Genomic DNA, 17,788 nt, shown 5'->3' with positions numbered 1-17,788 from the left:
CAGGTAATGTGATTTTATCTCTAAACAACACAAAATAACTGAATGTAATCTTATTCTTAAAAATTTGGACATTTCTGCCGTAATGGAACCAATGTTGGAAAAAATTGTAAAGATAATAATCCCAACAACACTTTAAGTTATACGTTTTTGGAAACACCATCGTATTGAAATTAGTTTCATGATAAATCTAAATTCTATTGATAATAAAACAAAGATTCACAATAACCATAAATGGTACGATAATTGCTCATGCATACCGGTGAGGTGTTGAAAAGGGCCATGTTGCTCTAATACCTGCCTTCAGGTCATCTGCACCATTGAAGTCTAGTGTCTGTTGTTTTATTCTAAATCAAACTGTGTTGATTTAGAAATCTTCAAATATTTTTTTTCTTTTAATCATTATTACACTTATTTTCCCAAAAAAACTAACAGCAACCTTGTTCTTTCTTTATTCATTGAATGGATTGGATTTAATGACAATATTTAATTTCTTCACAAAATTTGTTGTAATGACCATTCTGGCTTACGCTCCTTATGGGGGTGTGTGTGATTGTCTGCTGGACAACTATCAAGTCAGCAGTCTTCTCCGTGATTATAAGGACCATAATATAACTTTTCTGCAGTAAAAACATTTTTTTGGTCTAAAGTAATTTCTCATTTTCAGAGAAACTGTATTTTGGTTCTTTGTCAGTTTTAAGCCATAATCATCAAACTTAACAGAAATGCGATAAATGCATCATTGTGTGTTTGTTTGTGTGTGTGTGTGTGTGTGTGTGTGTGTGTGTGTGTGTGTGTGTGTGTGTGTGTGTGTGTGTGTAATGAAGCTATATAATATATGATTTCCTTTTTATTATTTAATTAGTGAAAGAAAATAGCTTTTTGATTATATTCTGATTGATTGAGCTACACCTCTGTGATTTGCGCTTTAAAGTTTTTACAGTAAGGAGACTGAATAAAAACAAAAAGCAGCTGTGGATAATCAAACATCTTGAAACCAGCAATGCACTAAGATCGACGTGGATGTTTCTTGCAGCAGTCAAAGGGCTAAAAGCACTCACCTGGGCACGTGATCAACACCAAAACCCCGACGGGTCATATTGCTGCGCATTTACCTCTCTCACTGTATAATGTTCGATTGTAAAATCTGACTTGCTGTTGAACACTTGCTGCTTTGTGACGCTATGCTGAATCAAAAAGACTGCTTTATGAAACGACAATGACATCCTTATAGTAGTTAATGTGTTTAGGTGACTTGTTTTTCTTTCTAGACTGTGAGCAGTGGGCCGGACTCTAGGTCTAACCATCAGAGGGGTCCTAACCAGAGTCTTGAGCAGTCCTTCATCCTTCACTCCTCCATCCACCTGCCAGCATCATCAGCTGGCTTTCACTTTAGGTTCATTTTAAATACATCCAGTGTTCACAAGTCAAGATGAAAGTTATTGATCCGTTTATTAGTCATTTTGTTGCCTTTTTAATCACCAATTCTGATAATTTAATCTCCTGTACATTAGGCACATTTTATTTTAGCTACTGAATTTAATGCAATAAAAATGACATATGGTGAAATGATCTTCGGCCGAGCTGTGGGTTTCTTTTTGAAGAGCAGAGTGATGAGGCATGAGGAAAATCTGATGAAAATGATGGCAGGGGGGGAGTCTCAGACTTTAAGCCGGATTATAAATCGAGAACAGCGTGGGGTTGTTCGGTGCCAAAATTCAAAATAGCCAGGATTATAATCTGCCAGATACTCAATACAAAGAAAATTACTTGCCATGTTCATAGAGTTAGAGGAGGTGGATTTGAAAGTGAATAGGTGTTTAATTTTGCGATTCAAAGGTTAAGTGGGATAAAAAGCTTTTTTAATTTTTATTTTGAGAGGAGGTTGGCGAAGCAAAAAATAATAATCAATGGATGTCCTGGAGAATGAACATGTCGACTAAGAACTTCTCATCAATATTTATTTAAAAAAAATACTTTTTATTTCTATTTTTAACATTTAAAAAAAACGTATGCATCTAGAGTCTATATATGAATAGCAGTTTTTTATGATATAGAGGGACATCATTGCACACAGGATGAATTATTTAACCACTGATAAAAGCAGAAATCATTTCCTAGAAATAATATTTGTTGTGTTAATCCACAAATACATCAACACAGACACAATTACAGCATTTTTAGAATCTCCTGTATACCAATTATGGATTACCACTTGGTATTAGTAAATCCATTCACATCTTTGTCTGTTTAGCTTTTGAGATTAAAAATAACTTGAATATTTTCCCCTCAATAAACACTTTCGTAGTTTCATTGTTTAAACCACTTTGCTTAAATTCAAAAAATTAAATCATATTTAAAATTGTTGCATCATGAATTTAAAGCACAGCCCTAATCATGTTGGGAAGATGGGTGCTCATGCAATAACAAATGCATATGATTAAATCCAAATTATGTAAAATAAGAAAAAAGTTTAATTAATTATTGGTCTTGCACTGAACTTTTTTACATTGTCATGTTACAACTCAGCTTATTGGGATTTTTTTTGAAAGACAATCACAATGTGGTGTTATATTAACAATAATCTAATACGTAAGGTTATAAAACAATATCCCAAAAATTTGAAGCTTGTCACTGTGCAAATCCATCCTCTGAAATTTGAAAGCATATGGCACAATGAGACAGCAAATAATAGGGACATATGCTTTTCAGTTTTGTGTGAAATGTACATCCAACAACCAAACATTTTCACTTATCCACTTGTAGCTTCAGTATCCTTCAGCTTGGACTATAAATTTGCTGCAAGAAACAAAAATGGCAAGCTGGAAGTCCATGACCTTGTTTAACATTTCCGCAGCAAAAACTGACATAAATGTTACAAAAAAATATAATGGGGAACAGAAAAAATGAACAGCTTGAAAAATACAACCCAAACAGATTATAAAGATATCTACGCAGCACCTGGAAAGGCTACATTCAAATTTTCTGCACTCCTACAACAAAATGTATTTAAAGGCTAAAAAAACGTGGATTTTGCATGATATGTCCCCTTTAAGACATGACTGTGTCCCTAAACTAGCAGGCCGGGCAAGGAGACCATTAATCTGAGGAGAGGCCAAGTGGCCCAGGGTAACTCTGGAGGAACTGCAGAGATCCACAGCTCAGGTGGGTGGAACCTGTCAACAGGACAATATTGCACCCCACAAATCTGTTTTATATACAGTAAAAAGAAGAAAGCATCTGCTGAAAGACAATCACAAGAACTCCTGTTTGCATGTAGCTATAATCCATGCTGGAGATGCAGATGCGGCAATAATTTAACTTTTCTAACTCAGCCAAAAGGCCATATGTAGTGGAAAATTAACATTGCAACATAATCCTGATCCTTTTTTTCCCCCTTGGTAATACAGTTAATGTAAAGTTGATGGGAAGATGAAAAACCAGCTAAATACAGCAAGACAACCTGCTAGGGGGCGCAAAATGCTTGAGACTGGGATTGAGGATTACCTTCCTGTCATGATTTGGTTTAGTTTTCTGACCCACATGCAGAAATCACACTCAAGACTCTGAGTAACGGATGCTATGACAGCAGCTGACTGGGGCTCAGCCTTGGTAGCGTTCAGACTGGATGGAGGTTTAGCTGAGCAGGTAATGTCAGTCCTGGTAATAAGCGGGCAGGCAGGTGCGGGGGAGACAGAAAGGGGGAACCTTTTGATCAACAAGGAATAGAAGGTAAATCACAAGTAGTACATTTTTCTAAGAAACTGAACTTCTGCAATTGTTCAGCAAACTGAGAGGGCATGACTCTGCCACATGGGTTAACAACCTGTCAAAGAATGTCTTTCCTTCAGCTCCTCAAAAAACAAATCTGCAAACACAAAACAGGTGTGCCACCTTTCACAGCTCAGCCACGCCTCCCAGCAGAGATCCCCTGTTGAAAAGAGCGTCCACACAACCACACTAAGACCAGAAACATGATACTTCCAGTAGGATGACACATAGAACCGTTTTGCTAAAACTATATTTATGTAATAGAGCAGGGGTCTGCAACCTGTTGCTCTGGAGCCGCAAGTGGCTCTTTGGACCTTCCACAGTGGCTCTTAATAACTTTGGCTACAAATTATATTTTTATTATGGTATTTAAATGTAATCATGATAATAAATGCAGGTTTTAGTAATTTATTCTTGGACTAATTGCTTTTCATTTTCACAACAGATGATACTGAAAGTGCCAGTAGTATCTAATTTTAAATAAATATTTTTTCATTATGTTTGTTTTTACATCATTATCCACAAATAACATCCCGTCCGTCCTATTTTTTTTTAAACTTCAAAATAGACATAAAAAGGCGTTTCTTTAAAGATTGACAACATATTTCCTACAGTACAACTTTATCACAACTTATAGGTTTTTCTTTTTCAAAAGGCCAGGCAACATTTGCGGCTCTGAATGAGTTTCATTCAAGTGGACTGTAGGCCAAATGGCTCTTTAGACTGTAAAGATTGCAGGCCCCTGTGACAGAGTGTCCTAGTCAAAGTCCAGACTTTAATGGGATTAAGAATTTAATTGTTAAAGATTAAAACCTTTTCCATCCTTTTCACAATTATGTGCTACTTTATCTTTAACTATCACACAAAATCCACATAAAATATGTTAAAGATGGAGGTTGTAATGTAATAATATGTAAAGATGTCAGTATCATGATTAGTTTGTTTTAATTCTTTGAACGGATACAAATCTATTTTATAACTTTATTTGAATTTTTAGAATTTCATTAATTAAATAATTATATTTTAGACAATCCAGTGATACTATAAATTTAACAAATACAAACATTATGTATAAATAATGATGAATTTAATTATGTTATATGCATAATGTAGTTGTCATGTCTGAAAAGGGGTATGAAGAAGTGAAACGTATTCAATCATTCCCTTTTTCCTTCCTAGTCCTTGACACCAACAATCTTCCTGTTTCCTACTTTACTCGTGAGTCTTTACTACTCCACAGTCCATTAGGTAAGCAAATAAATCAATTTACTGCATATATACATTCACACATTCACATTTGCCTACACACATCTAAATTCAGACACTTCTGATTTGGATTTGTTAAAAACTCTAAGAACTTTATGTTGCAGAGATGCAAAGATTGTTATGTGTTTATTGGCCAAGCAGTTTTTACTTCATAGCTGTTTATATGTTTCTGTAATTTTGTTGTGGTCTACCATTCATTTTTCTTTCTATTTAAACCCAAACTTTACTTCCGTGGTAGCAAAATATGAGTAAAACAAACACATCTTATCCAACAGTTCCTTTTTATTTACCATGCCAGTTAATCTCATATCAATCTAAAGTTCCACATATAACATGGGAGAGAACAAAACAGGATTTAGACAAGAAACTAGACACATTGGAGGCAGGAATCATGGAGTTGCTGTCGGGTGTCCGTTGAAGGAGCACCCTGGTTGGGGCTCTCCGTGGTGAAAACTAGTCCAAGATGGAGGGAAGGTAGGTTAAAAGATAGGAGAGGCTTTATTCAGCTTAAGGCACCAGCACAACCCTCATGGTGTTGGTGTAACCAGAGCCGGGGCGCCAGCCGGTCACAACAATGGCCACGTCACCTGACTTGAAGAATTTATGGTGTTTGCCTGCAAACAACAAAAAACAAAACAGGCGTCAATTCATTGGAGAGTTGAACTGAGCTTTGAAATAAGCCATCCATGACATATTTTATCAACAGTTCCCACGTACCATATTCCAGGGCAAAGTTCACACGCAGATCAACGTCCTCGGCCCAGACGTCGTTGGCCGTCTTGGTGTAGAGCACCGGGTAGACGCCGCGGTACAGGTGAGACTGGCGGGCGGTCATACCACAGCGGGTCACGGCGATGATGGGGGCACGGGGTCTGTACCTTGACAGCATATAAGCAGATCTGCAGGCGACAAAGAAAAGTGTAGTCGTATTATCATTAGGTTTATAAAACAAGTTCTCAAGCTTTCAACATAGAACAAAGTGGGGTTCAATTCATCAGTAAAATGAGGTCGTTTTTGAAACAAGGCAACTTTAAGGTTCGCCACAAGGTGTATAATAGAGATACAGCAAAGCAAAGGTGCTCTGACTAAAACTGGTAACGGTAAATCCTGGCCTGCATATAAAAACTACGTGTGACACACACAGCTTGGCTGAACACCCCACCCCACAGTGAGGCATGGTGGTGGGAGCATCATGTTTTGGGGATGCTTTTCTTTAACATGGACAGGGAAGCTGGTGCTAGAGGCTGAAAAAAAACAACTTGAGACTGGGTTGAAGGTTCGCCTTCCAGCACGACGGTCTGGAGCTACAATGCAAGGTTCAGATTAAAATCCAGTTTTCCAGGGAATCTATGGCCAGACATTCAAGTTGACATCCATGCACACACAATCCAAACCTCACTGACTTTGAACAATTTAGCGAAGAAGAATGTCCCAATTGTTGTTTTTAGACGGGCAAGGCAGGTAGTGATATACCTCATAAAACTATCAGTTGTAACTACAGTGATAGATCCAAAAAAAGTAAAAAACAAAGCAACTGGACTTGCACTGCAAAAAAGGGAACTAAAAGTAGGTAAGATTACTAGAAATTAGTCTATTTTTCATTGATTTGAGCAGGTAAATAAGACTATTTGCCAATGGGATTAGTAGTGCCATCCCTAAAATAAGATATTTAGATATTCTGCACTTGAAACGTGATGATGGAGATGAATTGTTCCATCTTTAAGTGCAAAAATCTTATTCCATTGGCAAATAATCTTATTTACCTGCTCAAATCAAGAAAAAAAATGCACTCATTTCAAGAAAAATTTATTTAATTTTAATTCCCTTTTTGCAGTGTGTTTTTCGTAGTTGAAGACGTTTTGCTTCCTCTCCAGGAAGCTTTCTCAATTCAAAAAGTCTGGAGTAATGTGGAGTAACAAGCTTTATACTACTGCCAAACTTAATGGCTTTAACGACCGCCCATTACTAAGGGGTGGACCTGTTTCTGTTGAATTTCCATGTTATCTAAGCCATTACAAGGCCTTTGTTTGGCAATAGTATATAGCTTGTTACTGCACATTACTCCAGACTTTTTGAATTGAGAAAGCTTCCTGGAGAGGAAGCGAAACGTCTTCAACTACGGAAAACAAGTCCAGTTGCTGTGTTTTTTCCTTTTTCTTGGAATGACCATGACCTGGATGACTGAGAATCTTCACCAGCATACAGTGATAGCTGCCCATCAACTCCTTATAGAGTTTATTTTTGTACATGTTTCACCTCTCTACCTCCCCCTGCGTGTATAAACTGTCTTTCTGAGCTTCTATATCTGTTGCAAAGAGCAAGAAAAAGTCCCCAAAGCACACACAAACGGACTCTCTCGCATTCAGGCAGCCATAAGATCAATTGTTAAAACAGAAACCTGAAGTATCTAAGCCACTATAATCATCAGATCTTTCCAGTAGACATGTGTTCTGTATCACATGTTGTGAGGAATGAACAGGGAGTTAAAATTAACTTGTAAAATGTCAGGGTTCAGATCTCAAAAGGTCACAAGCGGGAAGCGGACTGCGAGTGCACTGAAAGTTGGCACACTTCAGAGGAGCTGAGGGCCTGCGTTAGGGAAGGAGTGGAGGCGTCTGGATGGAGAAGCATCGCAACGCTGCAGTTTGATCGCCTGGAGTGGGGGCCGTGGAGGATATCGATGACTAAGAGCTCCGCAGACAAAGGTGCCACGGCGTGGGTCGTACCTGCCGGTCTTGGTGAGCACAATGATGGCGCTGGCGCAGCACTTGAAGGAAGCCTCTACGGCGCCGATGGCAACAGACTCCGTGGGGTCGCGGGTGAGGTGAGAGGTGCGCCGCAGCTCCTCAAACATCTGCCTGTGGAACATGGCGGCCTCGGCTTCACGGGCGATCTGAACATGAGAGGCAGATATTTTTTTTAAACAGGGGGCCTCGGCTCCACAACTGCTTTGAGTTTGTTTGCATTTAAAGGAGAAGTGGCAGAGAATCTTAGTGGGAAGTTCTTCATAGTAGGAACACATCGGATAAAACAAAACAACCTCAGCTGTCATTTTATTATAGCTGAATTGTGCAGACTCTCACCGACTGAACCATATCACACAGTTAAAGCATAACAGATTAAACTTTTAAGACTAATCTTAAAACTTTCCTTTTTGACAAAGCTTATAACTAGAGTGGCTCATGTTACTCTGAGCTACCTTTGTAGTTTTACTGCTATAGGCTTAGGCTACTGGAGGACATCAGGATCTAATTTTCTCACTCTATAGAGTTCTACTGTTCTTAAATTATGCATTGTGTATTGTCATTTCTGCTTTAACTTTCTGTTCTCTCTCTTTTATCTTCATAGTAGGTACACCTGGTCTGACGTTCTGTTAACTGTGACATCATCCAGAGAAGACGGCTCACCTGCTACTACCATCTAATGTAGAACAGATTACTGGATCAATGTGTGCTTCTGTGCTTTTTTGTTTCTCTTGTTGTGTCTCTGCTCTGTCTTCTGTAACCCCCAGTGGGTCGAGGCAGATGACCGTTCATACTGAACCCGGTTCTGCTGGAGCTTTTCCTTCCTGTTAAAGGGGAGTTTTTCTTCCCACTGTCGCTTCATGCATGCTCAGTATGAGGAATTGCTGCAAAGCCATGGACAATGCAGATGACTCTCCCTGTGGCTCTACGCTTCTCCAGGAGTGAATGCTGCTTGTCGGGACTTTTAAGCAATCAACTGGTTTCCTTATATAGGACATTTTTGACCAATCTGTATAATCTGACCCAATCTGTATAATATGATTGAACTTGACTTTGTAAAGTGCCTTGAGATGACATGTTTCATGAATTGGTGCTATATAAATAAAATTGAATTGAATTGAATTGAAACTGTGAAGAAGTAATCCTTATAATGCTGGTCAGAGCTTTACATTTATTCATGAAACTACACCATTCATTTTTCAAGGTGCAATGATGATACAGCACCCGTTTGGATTGCTTTCTTATTTTCTCTGATCCACACAGGTTCACAATCATACGCAAGCTCCAGTACATAGACACGCCCCTTGCTAATGCTTGCTTATACGACTGCACAGGGTCTGTTACCATCGACAAGCCTCTGGCATAACTCCAGCAGGGTGTTTGGCTACTCTTTAGGCCAAAATTAGCAAAGTTCTTTTAAACTGGTTGGTTTCAAAGCTAAAACCCAGCAGGTTGGACCAATTTCAGAGCCTTACAGCTAGCCTCTAATAGCGGTTTGTACGTGGGCCATCATTTCTGGTTTGGTCTCATCCTCCCAGGTAAAGTTTGTTGTGTCCCCTATGTGGCATGTAGAAGCTTGCAAACAGAACTTGTTTGTCTTTCCACTCAACCGTAAAGGTCAGCTTAGTGTAGTATTTAGGAATATTTGTGTGTCAACATATTCTCCCACTTGAGCATTGGGTCACTGCAGGTCCTCCAGAGTGACCATTCTAACCTAACCTTGCTTTCAACTTCTCCACAACTTCATCACCGACCTAACTGCTGTTTTGCTCTTTGTTTGCTAATAAACCTCTAAGGCCTTTACAGAACAAGTACATTTACTCTGATCTTTGGGTGACTTCTGAATATGTTCATTGATCATTGACCTTAATTAGTATAAAAACAGATTTTTATTTGAAAAAGGTTAAAAAAACAATTATTTCGTCTTCCACTGTTGTTGGTCTATCACTTAAAATCCCTATTAAATACAATGAGGTTTGTGGGGAATATACACACACAATTACATATTCAGTTTGCAAGCTAAATATTTAGTTTTGAGCTAAATATGTATTACATATTTAGCTCTAAACTAAATATTTAGCTTGCTAGATGAATATTTTGTTCCACAATAAATATTTATTACTAAACTAAATATCGAATTTCCAAACTTAATATTTAATTTCCAAACTTAATATATAATTAGCAAATTAAATATTTCGTTTGGACCTAAATATTTAGTTTGCAAACTGCCGATAACAGTGAACGTTTTGCATCTCCAGGCCGGTCTTACCATGTGCTGCGTGCGCACTGCCTCCAGAGGGTAGTCTCCCTTGGCGGTCTCACCGCTCAGCATGATGCAGTCATTGCCGTCCAGCACAGCGTTGGCTACATCACTGGCCTCGGCGCGAGTGGGACGAGGTTTCTTGGTCATGCTCTCCAGCATCTTAATGAATTACAAACCAAACTTTGTGTCATTCTATGTTTGCAATCACATTTTTGGCTTTATGGGTTTCTCCATGTGGAAAAACAGACCTGTGTGGCACAGATGATGGGCTTGCCAATCCTGTTGCACTTGCCCGTCATCATCTTCTGGGCGATGAAGACCTTCTCTGTTGGGATCTCAATGCCCAGGTCGCCACGGGCAACCATGATGCCGTCACTGGCCTCCAGGATCTCATCAAATCTAACAAAAAATAAAGGAGGAAAACCTTTGTTTTGTAATTCCAGCAACCCCACTGTCAAGCAGATTTAGCATGAGTGATGTAAATCCACCCACCTGCGGACACCCTCGTGGTTCTCCAGCTTGCTGATGATTTTAATGTCCTTGCCCTTCTCGCCCAGGACTTTCCTCACAGCGTGAACGTCAGCAGCCTTACGGATGAAAGAGGCGAACACCATGTCGATGTTCTGCTCCAGGCCAAACTGCAGGTCCTGAATGTCCTTCTCGGACAGAGCGGGCAGGTCAACGGCAGCTCCAGGTAGGTTGACGCCCTTCTTGCTGCCCAGCATGCCACCGTTCTCAATCTCACACATCAGGAAGTCATTGCCTTAGAAAACATAAAGCACAAAGACATTGTTCCAGCAGAAAGAAACAAACTAAAACTATCAATACTTCCTGAACGTTTTGCATATTTGGTCATGATAAAAACACTAAATTCAGAGTATTTTATTCAGATTTTTTGAGTAAAATAAAGCATGTGTTGTTTTCTAAATGTTAAACAAAGGGAGGTGTACATTTGTTATCCACCTTTTCTTGTTGCATCAATTCCTAGAACCACCTTTCACTGCAGTCACAGATACCAATCTTGTCCCAGCCAGCTTTGCACATCTAGAGATTTTATTTTTGCCCGTTCTTCTCTTGAAAAAAGTTCAGTCGGTCAGGTTTGGTGGAAACATCTGTGAACTGAATCTTTTCAGTCTAGTCATAGGTTCTCAGTTGGATTTAGCTCCGGGCTTTGAGAGAACCATTTAGACACAATGCTCCAATGACAACTTTTCATTGTAACTCTGGCTGAATGTTTAGGGACTAACTACACCCATTGCAGGACCGCCCGAAATTTAGCTCCTTCTATCTTCCCATCTGACCAGCTTCCCTGGCCCTGCTGAGGACAAGCATCCCCACAGCATGACGCTTTCACTGCCATGTTTCACGGTGGGGATGGCGTACTGGGGTGTGGTGTGTGTTGGGATTTCCCTTTTGGCCAAAAAGCTACATTTTGCTCTCATCTGACCTTGCAACCATCTTCCACATTTGCTGCGTTTCCGATATGGCTTGTGGCAAACTGAAAACAGCGCTCATTATGACTTTTTTCAACGATGGATTTATTGTTTTCAGTTACAGAAAGGAGGATTTGTAGAGTACACTGCAGTGGTTGTCCAGTGTAAAGATTTCCCCACGAGCGAGGGATCTTTGCAACTGCTTATTGGCTGGTTCTTTGAACCAATGCCTGTATGTGTCGGAGGATGGTCATGGCTTGGTTGGTTGGTAATCATGCTCAATCATTTGAATTTTCAGATGATGGATTGAACAGTGCTCTATGACATTCTAAAGATTAAGATATTACCGAATAGTGGGATCAGACCCACATTAAACTTCTCAAGAACTGTTTCCCTGTTGTGTTCCTTAGTCTTCATGATGCTTGTTCACTGATGTTCTCCAACAAACCATTGAGGTCTTCACAGAACAGGTTAATTTTTACTTAAATTAAATTATGGATAGGGAGGCTATTTACAAATTGGACTTCTGAAAACCTGGTGACAAAGGATTCTATCTCGCTGTATCAGAGTAAGGGGCTGAAAAGAAATTCTCACTTATTTGTATGAGATTTGTAAACCATGCATTATCTTCCTTAATACCTTACAATTATGTGCTGCTTTGTGTTGGTGTTTTACATAAAATCCTGCCCCCCATAATGCAGACGTTAATGGTTTAAAATCTCACTAAAAGTGATTAAAGTTTGGGGGTAAAATTGATCTTGCGAGACATTATTTAAAAAAAAAACAGCTACTGGTTGTATTTGTTCTTACCGATTTCTTTAACTTTGAGGGAAATCAGACCATCGTCTATGTAGACGTGGCTCCCGACCTGCACCACCTTGGTGATGTTTTTGTAGTCGAGCCACAGAGTTTTCTCATCACAGTTCTCCTTGAACTGATCGTTGTATGTGACCTTGATGGTTTCACCCTTCTTGAGCTCTACCTCAGCGGTGCCGCTCTGAGTGAGATAAAAAAGAAGAAAAAAAAGCCGTTACTGCTGAGTCCTCCATAAATCAAGCATTTGCCGGATGTAATCTGGCAAGAACTCACGCCCTTGATGAGACCGGTCCTGATTTCTGGTCCCTTGGTGTCCAGAGCGATGGCCACCGGCCTGTAGTCAACAGATCCGGGCCCAAAGCTCTCGGTCGCCTCGCGGATATTCTTGATGGTCTCTGCATGGTACTGTGAAATAAAACAAATGTTACAATCCTTGAAATCTCTGTAAAGCTTCAATGAGCGGACTTAATTTTAACAAAGTGATAATACTGAGTTTTATTTTAGCAGACGAAAACGCATTTAAAAATATATCCCTTCCCCAAAAAGTAAAGCGAAGCAACAGGTGGTCACATTGTCAGACAGCTACAAAACTACATGGAAAGGTTAGCAGAGCTGCAACATATTTTTAGAACCGGACCTTTCAGCTTTGCTGTGCCTTAAATACATACAGTGAGATGTTAAGCTGTATCATTTAAATTCCTGTTATAAAAATCAGCAAAACTGTCAACGAGGATATTAAAGTACAAAGGGCAAAAATCAGTCTTAGAAATGAAACGGTGAACACAGACTGCTGTCAACCCACTGTTCCTTCTCTGCGTGCCTCTACACTCCTGCTGTTGCTGTGAGGAGGTTTCCTATTTATAGCTGCGCTGACAACTGCCACGCCAACGAGACGGAGGTCACATCTATTATTGTCCTCCCCTCAAAACAAAGAATTTGGTTGTCATTTTCCAAAGGCATAATATTTCACCAAACGTAAGGACTTTCTTTGACTCAATCCGCCAAGCCTGACCTGTTGTTGCGTGCATTACTGAAAGGGCTGCGGTCAGAGATCCAAGTCACCTTTGGACATTCTGCATGTCCGCTCAGGTGACAGTCAACAGGGTCGTGACTTTTAAAGGTGAGGGGGCAGGGAGTTAAGGTCAGCCGCTGACCGACCGAAGAGTTTTTAACCCAAGACACAGGCAGAGTGCTGGTGGGTCAACTACAAGCTCGGAGATCACGTTACAGACGGTTACCAGGCGGCAAGAGAAATGTCACCCTGATTCAGTGAAACGCATGCACAGGGGTCACAAGCCGTAGCATAGCTTGATATGAACTCTGTGATGTTTTATCAGGTTTTAGCTTTAAAATCTGTCAGCAGTGCGTATGCATTTACAGACATCCCCTTAGTCCTTTACTCACTTCATGTGTGCCATGAGAGAAGTTCATTCTTGCAATGTTCATCCCAGCCTTGATCATTTCTTTGCCCATCTCCACAGATCGGGAGGCCGGTCCTACGCAGGGAACAGGTGGGTTACCATGTCTGTTATGTTGATTAATAAAAAGAGTAATCGCGCGCCGGGCTCAGTTATCTGACCGATCGTGCAGATGATGCCAGTGTTGCGAGACACGGCGGGCTCGGAGTCGATGTCCAGCAGGCACATGTGCTCGATGAAGGTGTCTGCCATGGCAGCATGCAGCTGCTGGGTCTGCATGATGGTGGAGCCAGCGTCTTTTGACTTAGACATGACTGGATTGTGTCTGCAGGAAACGTCCTGGGGAGACAAAGAAAGGAGGGATGTGACATATTGAAACCTGATGTATTTATTGCATGTTGCTTTAAGTGACAGTACGGTGTGCAGCTCTTAATGAGGCGCCTCCAGGAGAATGCATTTAAAAACAGGACGTAAAAGAAAAAGGCATGTAAAGCAACAATGAAAAAAGTGCATAACAGCATCATGGCTTACTATAGATTACTTTTAATTCTTGTTGGAAGCAAATGGATAGACGAAAGCTTAGAAAATAGCTTGCACAAAAAAAGTCAAAACAATACAGCCTGCTCCTGCTTCAGAGAAGTCTCAGTGCAGCTGAAGACAACTGAGCTGCTGAAAGAGCCCTAAGACAATTCATATGGACAAACTGTAACCGTGTTTATGCTGCTAAGGGGCATTAACGGTTGAAAACCATAGTTAAGTTACTTTGTAATGATTCATGGGTGTCCCAATTCTCTCTGTTAAAAACGATCTGCCATGAAACAAATCCAATGAAGTACATGTGTGAGAATAACACTATATCTACTATAACCATTACCTTCAAATATCCATTCATCTAAGCAACTGACATGTGGCGTGAACAGGTTTGCAAAAGGTCACTGCACTAAAAATACATGAACCTGTAGCGGTCCAATAGAGCCATCAGCCACTGCTCTGAAAATGACAAAGGCTGCAGTTTGCGGAGCTGCAGGTAAGACTTGAAGGTATTAGCTTGTTTTGACTGAAAGGATTTCTTAATGAATTGCTTGTTGTTTCATTAATAAAGACGTGACTTGAGATGGTACGTTAACATTAAAAAAATAATAAAAAACACAAACAATTACATTGCAAGAAAAAAGGAACCAATAAAAATCAGCAATACTATGTTAAATCAGAGAAAAACAAAGACAAAGCCCAAATGAAATACATTAGTGTGCTGCAAGTTGTTCTTTCCTAGTCATTTTAAGTCAGTTTCTTACCTACTGGGTGAACTTTGCAGGGGACTAAGGCACCACCCTCCCTGCTGGAGTGTCTGTGTTTTATTCCAACAGGGACTACTTTCTTGTGCGCAGGAAACAGTTTCTGCCACCGGACACCGGGCGTAACAAGGACGAGCCAACTGCTCAGATATCCTAACGTGGATGAGCTTGAAGCGTGACGTATGGTGTGTTTTATCAAATAAAAGCCAAATATTTACCAAATGTTGAATTAGATGGGGTAAAGGTGCAAATTCTCTCTGTCAGGCCAATAACAGAGATTTCAGCTCCTTTGACTTTTAACTTGTGGAGAAACTTTTCTATAAGCCACTAACGTCATCCTGATTATTTGGTGCTTCTTGAAATTCGATTGAAGAAATACTCATTGTAAGACGAACAATTAATTAGTTCAGTTAATTATTGTTTTTCCTTTAAATTTGCAGGCCTTCTCCTGCAGCTCATCTTTTCCTATTAGGCCTCATAGGCTATCTACTGTCCTTTTTTTTCACCACACCATAGTTCTGTCAAGCATGCTGCTCCACAGTCCAAATTTGCACTCTGACCTCTAAACCTTACCAAACATGGCCATTAAATTAAAATATAAATTAATTAATTCACTAATTAAAATAGAATCAATTTTGAAGATGCTCTTAGGAGATGTAAACATGAATTAATAGCGAAAGAAAGAAAGAAAGAAAGAAAGAAAGAAAGAAAGAAAGAAAACAATCAAATGAAAGTAGGTAAAACAAAAAGGATAAATTAAAAAGACAAAAATACAAGCAATAATACAAGTACAAATAAACAAATACAAGCAATACAATAAACACCCTTTTATGACTGGGTCTCATTTACTGTCATGCAGAAATATTGGAAAACTTACAATAAATTATCCCATCCTCAAATGCATAATCATTACCTATTGTTTGAAACATACTAGCAAAAAACTTTTTCTCTGTCTTTTCTCAAAGGTTAGATTTTGTTGTTAGATTTTTTTTTTTTCTTAAATCATCAGGGGGCCTCTCCTTCCTGCTCCACTTGGCATTCTTCTGAGAGCTCCAGGCCCTGATGGAGTGATTTCACTGTGGGGAAGGTGACAGGCGATGACTCAAGTGCAACTTGCAGAGATGTAACCTTGTTACTACCTACTCGGTTATTACGATAATAATGCCCAAATTTCTGGATAGGCTCAGGCAGAAACGCATCGTGTAACTTCACCAAAAATAGTGTGGATGTGCTCCTCCACCATATATCTGACTCTGTCCCGCTGTCATGGTAAATCATGTTATAAACATCTGAGCCACCACTGGCTCCAGGAGACGTGTCTAACATACCATACGGCCACATAAAATCAAAACCCTCTCATGGGTGTTATTAACATTTACCTACACATTCCTCACTTGTAATGGAAACGGTCAAAATATGCTGTCTCATCACTATTTGGTAATGCACCTAGGGGGCGGGGGGAGCTTTTCTTTTGCTGAAAAACCCTCCACCCCTGAAAAACTGAACTTTACAAATACTTGTTTCCATTTCTGAATAGAACGAAAAGCTGATTTATTATCATTTCATATGGTTTAGAAGAGCGATATCCAAAATCAGTCCAGGGGCCATTTGTGACCCCAGGACACATTTTTTGCGGCCCCTGACGGAGACGAAAAAAATGATTACTAAGAAAGGTAATCCCATATAAACATTTTCTTACAATGTAAAATGTTGGGTACAAAAAAGTATATTAATAAATGGGTCTACTAATATATATATATGTATACATATATATATATATATATATATATATATATATATATATATATATATATATATATATATATATATATATATACACATATATATTTCATTCTCTAAACCTAAAGTAGATAGTACTACATCTACTCATTAAATTTGTGTTATTGTTGAGAACAGACTAAAATTCTTTCCTTTTTTTCCTTTTTTTTTCATATCAAGCAAACAGAGTTTGTAAACTCCCTGCCTTTATTTTAATGAGTCAAATATGCAGTACACTTTTATAAACAATGATTTACTCAACCTTGGTATAAAAACAGCTGACTATCTTAGTTGTTAAATTAAATTATTGGTTGCCTAAAAATGGCTCATGCTGAGCTGTTAAAAAACAATCTAGTTTAAAAAAATGTCTTTTTGGCCCGCGAGGACATTTGGCCCACATAACAAAAAGTAAGTAAGTAAGTAAAATATTACTTGTATGGCACCTTTCACAGATACAAAGTTTGGACACCATTTGTTTTGGAATGGATTCTAAGCATTGAGGTGAAAACAAGCCTGAAAAATACTCCAAACTGTAAACACCATATAAAAAATTATGTATTTCAGAAAATACACAACTGCATTCACTGGAAGAATTTGATTAAAGTGTGAAAAAAAAAATCATAAAATCAAATATATTAAGAAACAGTTTATAGTATTGGGAACTCTCCTGAGTTTTGACATTCAGAAGGTGACTTGGACTGCAACTCTAAGACACAGCTTCAGATTGCTTAGTGATTTTCTAGGATTTATATTTATTGCAACAGTAAAATGCTTTGAACCCAGCATGCGTGACACTCTCAACAACTCGACTGCAGCTCCCTCTTGTGGTTAACAGGGTGAACTGTCACAAACCTCCTTTGGTTTCACATGTATGTAGTTTTTACCTATAAGATAGACTACTGAAGTACTTTAACCTGGTTTGGGTACGACCAGTCATATAATGCAAATGTGGTCACACTATGCTTCCTTAATTTAATATGCGTCAGAAGTCAAACAAGACCAACTC

General features: G+C 39.2%; 1 protein-coding gene across 1 annotated transcript; it reads right to left on the bottom strand.

Annotated features, from left to right (window-relative positions):
* Nucleotides 1–5,296: 5,296 nt before the first annotated feature.
* Nucleotides 5,297–15,091, bottom strand: pkmb (pyruvate kinase M1/2b). Its single transcript, XM_021307486.2, has 11 exons — nucleotides 15,004–15,091; nucleotides 13,870–14,047; nucleotides 13,695–13,786; nucleotides 12,564–12,695; nucleotides 12,285–12,471; nucleotides 10,534–10,804; nucleotides 10,290–10,440; nucleotides 10,048–10,200; nucleotides 7,761–7,927; nucleotides 5,752–5,933; nucleotides 5,297–5,648 (listed from the first exon to the last, which is right to left on the bottom strand). Exons 2-11 carry the CDS (start codon nucleotides 14,018–14,020, stop codon nucleotides 5,542–5,544), a joined length of 1,593 nt encoding a protein of 530 aa, XP_021163161.2. The 5' UTR covers nucleotides 14,021–14,047; nucleotides 15,004–15,091; the 3' UTR covers nucleotides 5,297–5,541.
* Nucleotides 15,092–17,788: the final 2,697 nt, after the last annotated feature.

Source organism: Fundulus heteroclitus, chromosome 2, assembly GCF_011125445.2.
Source record: "Fundulus heteroclitus isolate FHET01 chromosome 2, MU-UCD_Fhet_4.1, whole genome shotgun sequence".
NCBI classification, from domain to species: domain Eukaryota; kingdom Metazoa; phylum Chordata; class Actinopteri; order Cyprinodontiformes; family Fundulidae; genus Fundulus; species Fundulus heteroclitus.
The sequence above is the reverse complement of the archived record's forward strand: the minus strand, read 5'-3'. Positions and strand labels throughout refer to the sequence as shown.

Bases quoted from the DNA above. Each gene is read 5' to 3' on its own strand.
- pkmb (XM_021307486.2), bottom strand. From the start codon at position 14,020: ATGTCTAAGTCAAAAGACGCTGGCTCCACCATCATGCAGACCCAGCAG. The intron at 12,472-12,563 runs GTGAGTTCTTGC...TATCTCACTCAG, and splicing joins GGACCGGTCTCATCAAGGGC to AGCGGCACCGCTGAGGTAGA. The intron at 7,928-10,047 runs GTAAGACCGGCC...TCTCATGTTCAG, and splicing joins CAGTGCGCACGCAGCACATG to ATCGCCCGTGAAGCCGAGGC.